Below are 15,737 nucleotides of genomic sequence, written 5' to 3'. Positions count from 1 at the left end.
TTTGCTTCTGCTGTATAACCTTGAATACATCATTAGTTTCTTTGTTGGATGAAGTTACTGACACTATTTTGTACTTTTCAGTGGCTGTGGCCACCATGGGAAGCAGTGTTGCAAGTGGTATTTATTCCTCACTGAATTCCTTCCCTCCCCTCCTGTTGTCTCATCCTCCTTCCCACCTTGCTTCCTCAGCCAGTATCCCTGTGCCAAAACGCAGAAGGAAAGGCTAGTGTCCAGACATGCTGTATGCTATGGGCCACTGTTTTCTAAGCTTTTTCCACTTGCACCCAAGAAATTTCTAGAAAATCTTGGGTATATAGATATATAAAGTAAATATATAAATGTTTTGTTTATATGCTGATTTATTATTATTATCAAACATACTTACTATATTGTTAATACTTTTATAACTTTAATTTTAATGTAAGCATATATACTTACTATTATATGTCACAGATAATAAATCATAAAACATTAAAATAATTCTTTGTTATATGTATGACTTTACCATTGTTAACAAGAAGGCAAATTTGCATGCCAATGAGGAGGATGTGCTCCTAACTCAATACAGTCCACAGACTCACTAATTTGATACATGCTGATGAATGGCTATAGGAAGTCATTTGGTTAATTAAACCATTAAGTTTCTATAAGAACAGAAAGCTTTGCCATACAGTAAAATTACTGATTCTCAGCATGCAGTTGTCTCAAGTCTGAGCCAAGGTGTTTCACGTAGTACTCTTTGGCATTGCAGTGTATGGCCGCTTGCATGGTGAAAAGTTCACATGTACAGTAGAAGTCACAAACCTGTGGTAAAGTCATGCTGTGCAGCATAGTGGGGCTGTGCAGAAACATCGCAGATTTATAACATATGCCACCGGGGTACACATGTCACGTTTGTGCTCAAGTGTACCACGCTTGTTCTCTGCATTTGACCAGTTATGAGTTCCCACGTTAACCACCCTCCCTGCACTGCACAGAGACAGATGCCTCTCTGATGAGTTCTGAGAGCTGCACTGATCTACAGGGAGAGAAATGAATTTAGAGAGCAGTTTGATACTGTGGCCATTTAGCAGAAAATAATAGGCTCACCCCTGGGGCCTGTGAACTCTCCAGCCATAAGTTCTTGGTCAGATTTATAGTACCAGGTACATGTCTTCTGTTGTGGAGTGGGCCTTAAATCCAACCAGAAAGCAGTTGGTTACAGCGCCGCCCCCTACATTTGAAATTGAAGGTAAATAAGCAGAGGAGCCGATGAGTAGAAAATTCCCCCAACACATACGCCATAGTTCATATTACTTTGCTCAGCAGTGTGGACATGTCATACTAGCTAGGACCTCAGTTCTGCTCCTTCCTAGCTATCTATCTATACACCACTGGGGAGGTAGCCTCTGTGGGCATCAGTTCTGGGAAGTACAAAGTGAGGATAATTTACATATGCCCTACAAGGTCTATCTGTGGATTCGTGAGACTATACATAGAATCAGCAGAGAGCCTGGCACATAAGTACCACTGACAAAGAGTAGCCATAATTAACAGTCCATTAAATATTACTTAACAACGTAGACGTAGCCAGATACATGCAAGCACGTTTACAGACATTACAGACATTTGTCTAGAACATGACAACATTTATAGCGGTTCAGAGTCTGTACCTTTGTTACTTAAAGTTGGTCTCCAAAACTAACTCAGAAGTACAGTTCTCATATTGCAGGCATAATTGCTGGCCAACACTTGATAGTTACTTGGTATAACCAATACTCTGTCAGCCTACAGTGTTGTTTTCCATCTCCTTCCAGGCCTAGTCCCTGCCCCAGCTGTGATTTGACCCAGCATGTATTGATAAATAAAAACAGCGACGACAGCAAAAATCTGCCGAGTGTATAATTAACTTTATTTCTACACAAATGTTTGCTTTACCTGGCCATGCATTTTTCTAGGAAAGTTTACTCTGGGTATTTTTGTACATAGTTGAATTTTAATTATTTTAACTGAAGCTCAGGGCTGATAAGAACATAATAGGAATTTGACTAAGATTTTCAAAGAAGAAAACAAACATACCAACCACTTGGGTTACTCCCATAATTGTTTGTTTGTTTGTTTTAAGTTAGAAGCTTTGTTTTATACATTGTTGAAAACAAATACCATTATGTTTGCCTTTGGGCTTTGTTTTTTTCTAATGCCTACTGAGGACTGGGTTGACATGACTTTCAGCTGCACATGTCCAAGGAGTTGACTGACAGTTTTCAGTCATCACATGACAGCACATGAGTACGCTTGAGCTGAAGAATCACTTGTGTTAGGCAAGAAAACTTTGTCCAGTGTGTCTCCCCTCAGTAGTGTCATTTTATAATCTTCTGTCAATCATCTAAAGCTAAATTTGTGAAACTGAAATGTGAATAGAGTAATGCTACTGTCTATCTTTTATTTGCCTATTTAAAAAACAAAGGATCTGGGAATATAGTATTGATGGGAGAGTGCTTGACTAGCATGCCTGAGGCCCTAGATTTAATTTCCAGTAGAGAAAAAAAAAAGAATAAAAGGACTCTGTATAGACTAAAGAAAATAATAATTGGACATGTTTTCAAGTCAGTTTATGGAGCTGGAGAGATGGCTGAGGAGGTAAAGTGCTCTCTGTGCACACATGAGGACCTGAGTTTAGATTTCAGCACCTACATGAAAACTGGGTATGGCATAGTGTGTTTGGGCAAGGGAGCAGAGACAGGCAGAGCTCTGCTGCTCATTAAGGTCACTGGCCAGTCAGACTGGCCAACTCAGTGAGCTTCATCTTCTCAGAACAAGAAGGTGCTACACCTTATCAATGGAAACAGTCATTGATCTCTGTCCTTTACTGGTACACACACACACACACACACACACACACACACACACACACACACACACACACTCGAGCACTCATTACTACCAACATCTTAATATAATTTAAGGATGTCTCATATCTTAATTAAATTGAGTTTTCATTGGAATAACTCCCATAATTTATAAAATCTGAGGTATGTGTGTAGTGGTCAGGTGACTGGATTTCTATTTTGGTTTGGTTTTGGTCTAAAGCTCAATCCTAGGTCCTTGTACACTCCAAACACATGCTTCTGCTGATAACCGACAGCCCCCAACCCCAATTTATTTAAATCCAGAATTTTAGATCCCTTAAATACAATGTAGCATTAGAATCATAAGATTAATTACATAGCAAGGACAAGGAAACAGATGGGAGATGGTTAGGAAACCCCAAAGGGAAAAGCTGCCTTGAATCCCAGCATTCCAGAGGCAGAGGCAGGCAGTTCTCAGTAAATCTGAGATCAGTTAGCCTCATCTACAAAGTGAGCTCCAGGGCAGCCAGGGCTACATGTGAGACCCTGTGTCAGGGTCAGGGTTCAGCTGTGGGGAAGCCCCTTAGGGATCTGTAGTCATTGCTCTTGAATAGCACTGGGTTTGAGTCTTTGAGCCAGCAGCCCCTTTTCTACAATGAAGACAAACATACCAGGGTCTGGTAAGCACTGCTACACTTCATATAGGGCCTGTTTATCTGAAGGATTAGTCTTAGCTCCCTTCCTCTAGCCTCAAACTCTGAACAAAAAAATATTGAGACTAGGAGACTAGTCTCTAACAAATTGGTACATTAAGTGTAGATCTGCAACCAAATACTCACAGTGTAGACAAAGCCGCCCACTAGAGGATATCAACCATGCCATATGCATGCTTTCTATTCTGGATGAAAATACATACAAATTCCTTGTCTTCATCAAAATATGTAGCCATTTTTGTTCATCTTTAATAAAACTGGAGTTTAGTTAAGCAGCGCCACCACAATGCATTAATAAGAAGTCTGGGTTCACCCTCAGTGGAGCAACTCATGACGTACATGCCACACAGAGTCATGGCCTGGCCCTTCAAAGTCTACCTGGCAGCCGGTTTTTTTGCCTGTTTGGCTTTGCACTTAAATAAAACCTCTCGTGGTATGTGCTAATTTCCTCTGCCTTTAATTCAGGACTCATTCATTGCTCATTACCTTTCTACAGTCATTTTTTTCTTTCCTTGAGCCAGCAAGAAAAATCTTGCATGGGGGTGGGGAGGGGAGTGAGTTGAGGAACACGGGACTTAAATACTGTTACTGGATTTTCATTGGTTGTCTCCTCTCTTACTGTGGCCAGTCTAGTCGTGCTTCCCCTGCAAATCCCTCCCTCTTCACCCCCTCCTGCAAGTGAGTTCGCCGGGTGTCTGTTGCTAGCGACTGACTGCAGGCTGTATGTAGGCATCTCTCATTCAGAATGGACATTGACATGATGAGCAGAGAAGAAAGCTTTCAGCAATGTGTCATTTGTCACAATTGTCAGGCTTTTTAAAAAAGGACTCCCAAAGAGAGATGCTGCATGTTTTCTGTGTTAACACAGACTGATTTCCTCTCCAGACTCTTTAAGTTTGCAGAAGCTTAAATATAGAGCCCTGTTTAAAAAAAAAAAGGAAGAGAGAATTTGTGTGTTAATCGGCCTTGTGAAGAAGTGCTTCATCACCCTTCTGCACCTCCCTGTGCTCTGGTGTGTGGCGTGGCCACGGCTCTCTAGGTTAGGGCTCTGAGCTGGCTGCAGCATGCTCATGTGTTAGCTGAGTAGAGTTCACCGGCAGTCGCAGGCTGATACAGGGTTTTTTGTTTTTTGTTTTTTGTTTTTCTATTCCTTTGAGTATCAAAATGCCATCCAAAGAGTCCTGGTCGGGGAGGAAAACTAATAGAGCTACAGTTCACAAATCAAAGCAAGAGGGCCGTCAGCAAGATTTATTGATAGCAGCCTTGGGAATGAAACTGGGTTCTCAAAAGTCGTCTGTGACAATCTGGCAACCTCTGAAACTCTTTGCTTATTCGCAGTTGACATCACTTGTTAGAAGAGCAACTCTGAAAGAAAATGAACAAATTCCAAAATATGAGAAGGTTCACAATTTCAAGGTAAGAGCATTTGTTTCTAGCCTTTTCTTATGAGGACTGCTCAGTGCTTGGAATGTGCAATGTTCCAGGCTCATCCTTGACAAATTAAGGTGATTTGACTGAAATGTTCTTGCTATTCAAGGAAAGAACATGTTTAAATCCTGGTTTTATTTTATTTAAGGAGGAGCTGAATTGAGCTCATAGAAATCCAGCCCCATTTTCTCAGGTGCTGCGATAATGTTCTCCGGGATCACCGTGTGCACACTGCTGAGCTTAGCTGATGTTATAAAGGTCTCTAACATGAGTTTGGTCTTGCATGTATGTATCTGTTTTGCAATGTATCTACTTCTGTTGGTGATTTCAGGAAGGGATTAGGTCTTATCTGTCCAATTCTGGTCAGAGGCTTTGCTGTAGCAGGCATGTGTAGTTGAATCTGGAGTGAGCAGATGGTATGCATTTCCCATAGTTTCTGTCTTCTCTCCTTCTTCCGTTAATAAATTGACCACAATAAAAGGAAGATTGCTGCCCTGTGACCATAGAGGCTCTGACTGGCAGCTTCCCTATGTTTCTCTGTGGCGGCTTTCACCTTGCTTATATTGTTTTTAATTCTTGCTGTAATATGTTTTATGCAGTGTACCTGAATCTTCCTTTATGGAGATTATATATATGTATATGTATGTTGGCCTGAGATGTATCTAGATCTAACCTATACTTACTGTGTGATGTAAGGCCTTGAAGTTGTGCCCTTTACATGCTAAATCAGGGATGTGGAACTTGAAGCCATGTGTAAGGAGACCCAATCACCCTGAGCAGGCAGCTGAGCCAGCATTTCTATAGCACCTTCCCGATAGTACAAAAGTTCCTATAAAAGTTGTCTAAAGACTCAAGAATCTTGAGTTTACACAGAATATTATTAATGCTGATATTAGAATGGGAATATTTGATTGCAAAAAAGGTATTAGATCTGGAAATTTGGTTTTTTTATGTTAATTTATTTAACATTTATTCAGCATATAGAATGCACCAGACTCTCTACTAAGGGACTTAATCCCAGATTTATAATTCATCCTGACTTTGAACACTAGCATTTATTTTACTCATGCTAAAAAACAAAACAACAAGCAAACAAACATGCCTCTGTGTACTCCGTGTTTTCTGTAGTGAGGAATAGATCGCAGTCTTCATACTGTTTGGGGGTTAATGATGTGAACCTTACTTTTCAATCAATATTTTGCTTTAATATGGAATTGAGACAGTTCAACGAATCAAAAATTGGCAGAAAATGGAAATATGTACATCCAGTCTTAGCCACATCATCCACTTATAAACCAAAAATAAACAAAACAAATAAATACCTGAAGGCTGCTGAGTTTGAGTGATTTATAGCCTGGTCTTACAGGACTTTTACCAGGAAAATGGCCCATGAAATGTCTATGCATTTGAAGGGAAGAATCATCCACATATTCTAGAAATTCTGGGACTTCCAAAGTATCTTCAAAGAGGTGCATCTCACAGGCAAAGCCAGCCTATGAGATGATCCTGGCAGTGCTAAATCGGGGTCTGTAAATGCTTCTTACCTGTATTGGTTAGAAGTAAACGGGTCTGTTGAATAATTTGCATGAACAAGCATATACTTTCCCTTCTCCTGCAGATTATTTCTTTTAGGGTTTTTTTTCCACACAGCGTTATAAGAAGTAAACTCTGCGCATCCAGAAGTATTAGCTGTGTGACCCTCACCACCACAGCTGGAGACTGAGCCTAGACCCCTGAACAGCCAGGCAGACACTGTACCAGGGGCTCTACCCCAGCCTCAGCACACTTGTCTGTTTATTTGGGTTTTCTTCTGTTTTAAGCACATTGAAACATGGGAGACTTCTTTCTCTGGAGTTCACAGATAAAACCTAGCTGAGGCCTGTTCTTTAACTCTCCATGTCAAGAAGGGTTTTCTGTGGGACAGTGAAGCATTCTACACAGTGTTTAGAATCACTAATAAGGTCAGAAGTCTCAGAATTTGACTCCTCCTATTAAAAATAACTTATTTTTAAAATGTGCCTGTGGAGTAACATTTTCAAAAATGTTTTTAAAAAAAAGTAAGAAAGAAAAAAGAAGGGGTCCTACTTGATTTCAGAGAATATTCCTGAAAGAATTGCAGCCCTAGCAGGACCTCCCTCCATCAGATGCTGGCCTAGAAGGGCACTGCCTGTGGTCCTCATGTGCGGTCAGCTCTACTGTGGGAAAACTGGACTGTTTCCATGGTTGCCAGCCATGTGATCTGCCTGCAGCTTTCTTTCTCTCAGTGGAGTGTTTTCCAGTGACCTCAGGCCCCTCACCAAAGCCTCCTTTCAGTGTGCTTTTCTCTTCAGCCTCTTGAGCTGCTCGTTATGTAATGCTGCTTGGCGGTGTGCACAGCTGTCAAATCTCATTTTGGGGTGAATGCAAGAGCACCGGTTACCTTTGGTGGAAACACTCACCAAGGAGGAAGCCATTCGGAGCAGCTGGACCTGTGACTGGGGATTTGTAGGAGGAACATTTAAAAATGGATTCTGCTTTTATGTAACCTTTTCCTCTCCTCCCGACCCCTCCTCTCCCGCTCTTGTTCACTCCCCTCCCCTCTGCTGTTCTTGCATCAGAGAAAGGCTCCTGTATCTTAGGGAAGTTATCATTTTAGCAGTAAATATACCACATTCTGTAGAAGCTTGGTAAGATGTCAGTATAAATTTGAGCATAATTCCAAAAGAACTAGCAGAAGGAATTCTAGATATTTTTACCAAAATGTAAAATGAAGCAAATGTTTCAAGAGACATGTTTATCGTGATTTGAATATTAGAGATGTATACCCATGTAACATCACACAGTACCTCATAATTTTTAGTTTTTATTTATAATTACATATAAATTTATACATATATTAGGTACCATGTGATATTTCTAAATGTATATAAACTTTTGACATGAAACTTTCATTTAACTTTTATTTAACATGAAAATTGAATGTATTTCTAACTAATCAAATTCTTTGAAGAGTTACTCTATTCTGAGCTGATGAAATGGCTCTGTAGGTCCAGGAACTTCCTTGGCTCCTGGCTGAGGGTTTTATCTCTGGGATCTGCATGGTGGAAGTAGAGAACCATCTGTGTGCATGTCTCTATGCACCAGGAACACGCACTAAGTGAAGAGGGTTTTTATTGTAAAGAGCGTTACTCCGTCCTAATACCACATGTAGAAAACAAAACTTAAAAAAAAATCAAAAGGAACACAGAAGCAGTCAGCTGCCCCCGACCCTCCACTGTCATTGATTGCATCCGACTTCTGAGGCTCTGGGAAGGACTGGAGACTCAGCCTCTGTCCTTAGGCATTTGCTGGTGACACGGACCATTGCCTAATTGGCCTGAATGCTTAATCTCTCTAAGCCTCTCTTGTAGAGCAGAAAATTTAAGTTCCTGGTCTATGTAGGCACATGGACCACTATTTTTATTATGACATATTATCTCTAACTGGGTTTTTTTCTGGATTTATATCGATTGATTCATTTATATAAAAGAGTGATTCCTCCTAGCGTAGATCACAGTGTGGTAGAGAGTCTTGGATGATCCTAGGAGCTCCCATTCAACTCCCAGGTAGAGTGGGGTTTACATAAGAGCACTTGAATATTTTATGTACTACAGAGTACAATAAAGTCCTCCGTTTCCAAGAGAAGATGCAGGCAGTGGTTTCCAAAATGCAAATTGGTGATATAATTCAAATAGCACCATAACAGGAGGCTTCCATGATAAGGTTAATGATCAAGACCTCCTAAATGTACATGTAGTAGGCACCTGGCCAGCAGGCAGAGTGTCCTGCTGCTTGGCAACCAGAAAGGCAGCAGTGGTCACACTCCTGCTAAAGGGGTCTTTCCTTTCCCCCCGGGACACGCAGATCCGGGCCCTCTGCTCTTTCCGTTTGATACATATCGAGAGGAGTTTTGGTTTTGTTCTTTCACTGCACTGAAATTTTATGTTCAGTGACTGTGCCTCCTTGCTCCCTGTGTTGTACCCACTAAACGCCTCACCACTTTCTCCCCACTCTAATCTTTTTCCCTTTTTGCCATATGTGGGAAAGTGCTGGCAACTGGTACATGTTTAAGAGGTGTTGACTGAGTGACTGACTGACTTAGTATATACAGTGTGACATAGTGGACGTGTTACTTTGAAACCAACTCTGCAGACAACAGAAAATCTCAATACGAAGTACATTCTGAAGACGTGTTCTTTATATTAATCAGACTTACAGACTTAAGACGTGTTCTTTATGTTAATCAGATTTACAGGCTTCTGAAAAATTAAATGAAAACTGATAACATCACATTTTTTGCACTTTTTTTTTTTTAAATTTTAAGAGAGTCTAACTATATAGCATAGGCTGGCCTTGAACTTATTATGTAATCCAGGTCAGCCTCAAAGTCCAGATTCTTCTGCCTTAGCTTCATTAATGTGGTTACCTAAAGTATCTTATTAAGCTTTTGCAGTAATGTACTGTCCTTTATGGATACAAACATGTAGTATCCAACATGAGATTTTAAAGGAATAGTTTTTCTGCAAACAAGAGGTTAAAAGGAACTGCAATGTGTATTTTATATTAAGCACATTCCCCTCTCTTCACTTTGAATGTGGGCCAAAGAAGACAAAAATAGCCAAGATCTGTACATAATGGGGTTCTCTCTGCCTCTGCAGTCAGACAAGAAAAGGACTGATGAGCAGAAACTGGGAGGTTGGGAAAAAAATCACTTATAAGGTCCCTGTAAGAACTTCACTTCTCTGAGCACAGGGACCCCAATGGAGGAGTTAAAGAAAGGACTGAAGGAGCTGAAGGGGTTTGCAGCCCCATAGGAAGAACAACAATATTAACCAACCAGACTCCCCAGAGCTCCCAGGGAGTAACCCACCAACACATGTACCAAAGAGTACACATGGAAGGACCCATGGCTCCAGCCCCATATGTAGCAGAGGATGGCATCAATAGGAAAAGAAGCCCTTGGTCCTGTGAAGGATTCATTCCCCAGTTTAGGGGAATGCTAGAGCATGAGGTGAGAGAGGGTGGGTGGGAGGGGGAGTACCCTCATAGAAGTAAGAGGATGGGAGAGGGGGAACTGGGAAATGGGAAAGCATTTGAAATGTAAATACTTAAAATATCCAATTAAAACAAAAACAAAAACAAGAACATCGCTTCTGTTGCTACCTGGCTTAGTGCTTCTCAGATGCTGTTAGAGCCAAAAATAATGAACACATCTGCCTCTGCCTCCCTGTCTCCCTGTCTGCCTGCCTCTGCATCCTCCTCTGCCTCTGCTTCTCTGCCTCCCTGCCTCTCCCTCTCCCTCTGCCTCCCTGCCTCTCCCCGTAACTCCCCCTGCCTCTCTGCCTCTCCCTTCTGGAAGGCTGCCCTCCTCTGCCCTGGCCTCTGCTGCCCCGGCACTGAAACCCTCTCATCTCACTCCTTGCTGTTGGTTTAAATGTTGACTGATGACCTCGTTCTGATAGTGTAGTGAAAGATCAGCAATGTTGATCAGCAAGTTTGTGCCTGTCACTAATAACCCAGAAAGGAGCTCTTCAGCAGGGCTCTGGCGTAGTTGCATTATACGTCTCTGCCACTTCATGGGGCAAGAGTTGTTCGCCTAAATCAGAAGCTCACATTCTCACAAGTCATTACCTTTTAAAGATTTGTGTGTTTTTCTGTCGTGTGTTATGTGGATGCCTCCATGTATGTACATGTACCACATGAGCCCACAGGGGCTGGAAGAGGGTGTCAGATTCCTCCAGAACTAGAGCTACAGGCAGCTGTGAGCCATCTGGTGTGGAAGCTGGGCACTGAACCTGAGTCTTCCCCAAGAACAGCCAGCCCTCTTAACCTCTGATCCATGTCTCCATTAGTCCTAAGATATCTGGTAATCTGGTTTTCTCCAAGGTTCATTCTACTTTCCTTGTTGATATGGCCTTTCTGGTACAAATTACCTTTTGTGAAGCTATATAACAATATTTTCCCACTCATATTTGCTAGAATACTATTCTTAAAATGATCTTATTGGGACAGACATGTCTTAGAAACAGTCCCTTGTTTGTAGAAGTTCCTCCCATATTTTCTGCCCCAGAAAAGATCTCATCCTGTGTGCCCATGATAAGTCACTGTTAAAGCAAGGGAAGCACATTAATAGGCTTGAAACATGTTGGCCACATTATTCCTCAGCCCTGAAAGGAGAGAGTACTTCAGCTTCCCTGACTTGTCTTCATTTCCTCATCACTTATCCTCACGTGTTCAGGGGCAGCTCTTACATGTGCACACCCTGCCAGATATGCAGAGGGTAGAGTAATTGAGGAGAACATGCAGTTTTATGCATGAACATGGGTGTTAAATCCTTTACTAGTGCCCTGTTCCCAGAATTGAACGTTCAGTGTGTGAATGTGATATGAATGGTGGTAGGGCATCACATTCTCTCGCAGTAATGTGGCAGCCAGAAACAAACATTCAAAGCACAACTAGAAATATTAAGAGTCCTTCAAAATGCGGAGGAGTTTTGATTTTTCAGGTTGGGATTTTGTTTGTTTGTTGCGAGAACATGAGATCTTGTCAAATATTTAAGTGCACTATTACTAGCCACTGTTGACTAGCTGGCAGTGTCATAAACTAGGCATAGTTGACTAGTTAACAGAACTGTTAACTAGACACAAACAATAGATCATCTGCAACTTTACCACTTTTCTGGCCTCGCAATCCCTGGAATCCACTCTCTGTTTCTATGAGTTGGATTGTCTGAGATTCCACATTGAAGTGGATCTGAAGTATGTCCTAGTGGACTGGCCTATTTCACTTAGCACGGTGTCCTTCATTTTCATCTGTATTTAACATGTGGTAAAATTCTAAAATCTAAATTAATATACCTGTGCTGGTTGGTTTCTGTCGACTTGACACAAGCCTTGACATATCTGAGAAGGAATCTCGTTTGAGGGATGGCCTGGAGACAGGTCCGTGGGCCATATATTTGATTAATTATTGATGTGGGAGAGTCCAATTCACATTGGTCAGTGCTACCTCTGTACAGCTGGCCTTGTTGGTATGAAAAAAGGCAAGTGGAGCAGCAATGTTGAGAGAGCCAGTAAGCAGCACTCCTGCATGTCTGCTTCAGTTCCTGCCCCAACTTCCTGTCGTGCTCGAGTTTCCTCCTTGGCTTTCAGTAGACTGTAATCCAGCATGTATATGTGCCAGAACATACAACCCCCAGCCTCCAAGCTGCTTTTGGTCAGTGTTTTGATTATAGTAATAGAAAGCTAAAGTAAGACTGTTTCATTGAATATTACCCATTTTCTTTACTCATCCATCCATGATATTTAGTGTTTTTTCCCCTAAGTTGGCTGTTAAGAACTACCTTAAATGCACTTAGTGCTGCTATTGACGGAAGGTGAAGCTATCTCTGAGATCCTGACATCAGACTTCTGGGATAGCCTGTGTTCATCTCCTAAGGAACAGCCGGCTGTTCTCATTAACAGCTGAAGCATTTCACAGTCCCACTGGCACCGTCAGGATTGCAGCTTCTCCACACTCACCAGCAGTGATTGTTTGCATTTGGGGAATAGGCATCCTAACCACCGTGAAGTGGCATCCCACTTTAATTTTGATTTACATTTTCCTTGAGATTAATAATAGTACGTGATCTTTTCATGTTAATCGTTTTTGCATCTTCCGTTAATACATGTTTCTCCCATCCTTTTCCTTTTTAAGATGAGCCTCACCGTGCTTCCTTTTCAGGCTGCACTTGAGCTCCTGCAGTCACACACACACACACGCACACGCACACGCACACGCACACGTACACGTACACGCACACACACACACCTCAGACCTACCCATTTTTTGGAGTTATTTGAAGGTGTGTAGGCAAAGTAACCCAGCTGGTAAAAGTACTTGCTTTGCAGGGCCGTCAGGCTATGTTTGGTCCTTAGAATCCAAGGTAGCAGGAAGAACCAACTCATAAAACTTGTCCTCTATACACATGTCTTGGCATGCGTGCCCCCACCATGTACACACACACACACAAACCAATAATAATAAATAAAATTAAAGCTGCTTGGGCGTGGCTCTGCTATCAAGTGCCGGAATTTCTAATATATTCTGATACTAGCCCATCTGATAGATCATTTGTACGTATTTTCTGCCATTCTGTCAGCAGTCTTTACTCGTGCTCCTGGCTCAGTCCAGTTCATGGAGACATCCTTCCCTGGAGGCATGCAGGTTTGCTTTGCTGCTGACTGTGGGTGCTCAGTAGTTTGGTTTTTCATTTTTAATAACATGGAACTATTGGATAACATTTACCATTTGATAGAACATTTGTGAGATTTTTTTTCCTTTTAAGTATCAGGAATCCTAACCCAGACTAGCAATGTGTCACATAATTAGAAGTCCAGCATTAAAAATCTTCTTTATCCTGGGGGAATTAAAATGCAACCAGGACAATCTTCCAACTTTGAGCTATTTTTAGCTCATTTTGGTAACAGGATGGTGCCAGAGGCTCCAGTTCTTTATTGTGCCAGAGTCTCTCTCACCTATTCCAGAGACGTGGTTTTGTCAGACTCAAGGACTGCATGCATTTGCCTGATGCTATGTCTATCCATCTCTGCACAGTAGAGCCTGTCAAGAGAATAGAATGCTAATTGGCCCAGATCTAAGCCATACATGTTAATTTACTAGTTTATAAAGCAAGGACTGTCTTTGGAAATAAAGATAAAGTTCATTCAGAGGATGTAGTATTTTAAAGTGTATATATGCCTATTAACAGATCCAAATACATACAGCAGAGCTGGAAATGAAATAGACAGGCCACATCATAGCTAGAAGTTTCAGTAATGCTGTCAGTGATAGAACAGACCAAAAGTAGGGGCATTGGAGCATTAATCAGCCGGTTTGATCTAATTGATATTTATAAACATCCCACTCAGTAACAGCAGTAAGGACGTACCCTTAAAGTAAATATTCAGTTAGAAAACAAAATTGGCCAAGCATGGTGGCACACACTTTTAATTCCAGCACTCAGGAGACAAAGGTGAGTAGATTTCTGTGAATTCAAGGCCAGCTGATCTACATAGTGAGTCTGTCTCAATGAATTAAAACTGAGGGCTAGAGAGAGGACTCAGCAGTTAAGAATACATACTGCTTTTACAGAGGACTCAGATTCTGTTCCCAGCACCCACAACAGCCAGTTAACCCCAACTCCAGGAAAATGCATACATCTGGCCCCCAGGGGCACTAGCACTCATGTGAATGTACACATATGCACACACATAATTAAAAATAAGGCAATTTTTAAAAATATTTTAATTTATAATGCAGCTGCCTGATTTCCTGCTTCCCTTTCCTCCCTCCGAACCCTCCCATGTAAACCACACAACCACATACCCCTCCCGCCTTCTTTCCAATTCATGACATTGTTCATTCGTTTGTTTTGTTTTTTGAGACAGAGTTTCTCTGTGTAATAGCCCTAGCTGTCTTGGATCTTGCTTTGTAGACAAAGAGTCCACCTGCATCTGCCTCCCAGGTATGGGAATTGAAGATGTGTACCACCACATGCATGGCAGTGACCTCTTTTTAATTGTTGTTATATTCATGTCTGTATATGTATACTATATGTATGTCCTCTGTGTGTGTGTGTGTGTGTGTGTGTGTGTGTGTGTGTGCTCGCGCATACTCGTGGTGCCCGCGTGCTTACGTGTGCACTCATGCATGTATTCCTAAATATAACCTCCTCAGGCTGTATAGTGTTACTTTTGTGTTTTTAAGGCTTACTTCCATTTGGTATTAGATCACCAAGCAGTATGTGCACTCTTCCCTCAGGAAAACTATTTCTCCACTTGGCATTCCGTAGTTGCTGTAATTAAGTATGGTTGAGGTCTTCTGGCTCCCTGACCCCTGGCCATAGCTGCTAGTGTGTCTATTGGTGGTGTCCAGCCCCTTGATGAGATTCCATGAGAATGGCTTCTCCAACATCTCTAGGAGACACAATCTCACACCTGACTCTGCTCCTCTGCTCTTGCTATCACCCACCTCCTCTTCTGCAGTGACTCCCGAGCCTTAGGTCCTAGATCCATCATTTGGAAATGGGCTCCACAACTCTGCATTTACCACTGATATTTTAATACAAGCTCATTTTTAAAATACTTATTTATTTATTTATTTATTATTTATTTATTTATTTATTTATTTATTGTAGTAATGCTCTATCTGCATGTATACCAGAATGCCTGAAGAGGGCATTCGATCCAATTATACATGGTTGTGAGCCACCATGTGGTTGCTGGGAATTGAACCGAGGACCTCTGGAAGAACAGTCAATGATCTTAACTGCTGAACCGTCTCTCCAGCCCGATACAAGCTCATTTATCCAAGTGATAATTCCAATTCTCAAAGTAGAATATTGTTTTATAATATTACATTGGATTCTTTCATGTTTGTATGACTTACTTATTTTTATTTTATGTGCATTGGTGTGAAAGTGTTTGATTCCCTGAAAATGAAGCTACAGACAGTTCCGAGCTGCCATGTGGGTGCTGGGAATTGAACCTCAGAAAGAGCTAGCCAGTGCTCTTAACCTCTGAGCCATCCGTCTCTCCAGCTCCATACACTGGATTTCTTAAATGTTACATATAAGAACCTGTGTTGGTTGTGGGAAATGTATTTGTGTGTGTGTGTAGTGCGCTAAGGGTAGGAGGCATTTGAGTGCCATATGAGCAGAGGGTTCTCTCCTTCCACATGAGGGTCACAGGCTCAGATTCAGGCTGTCAGA

At 41.6% G+C, this 15,737-nt stretch overlaps 1 protein-coding gene across 6 annotated transcripts in view; it reads left to right on the top strand.

Annotated features, from left to right (window-relative positions):
* Positions 1-15,737, top strand: part of Chn1 (chimerin 1) — a 166,712-nt gene that overhangs the window by 119,076 nt on the left and 31,899 nt on the right. For 4 of the 6 annotated variants that reach the window (NM_001399177.1, XM_039105973.2, XM_006234386.5 and 1 more), the window contains one exon: positions 4,880-4,957. In NM_001399177.1, the coding sequence (NP_001386106.1) occupies positions 4,880-4,957 (78 nt within the window). The other 2 variants (XM_063284709.1, NM_032083.2) reach the window with 2 other exon arrangements.

Source organism: Rattus norvegicus, chromosome 3, assembly GCF_036323735.1.
Source record: "Rattus norvegicus strain BN/NHsdMcwi chromosome 3, GRCr8, whole genome shotgun sequence".
Classification (NCBI taxonomy): domain Eukaryota; kingdom Metazoa; phylum Chordata; class Mammalia; order Rodentia; family Muridae; genus Rattus; species Rattus norvegicus.
The sequence above is the reverse complement of the archived record's forward strand: the minus strand, read 5'-3'. Positions and strand labels throughout refer to the sequence as shown.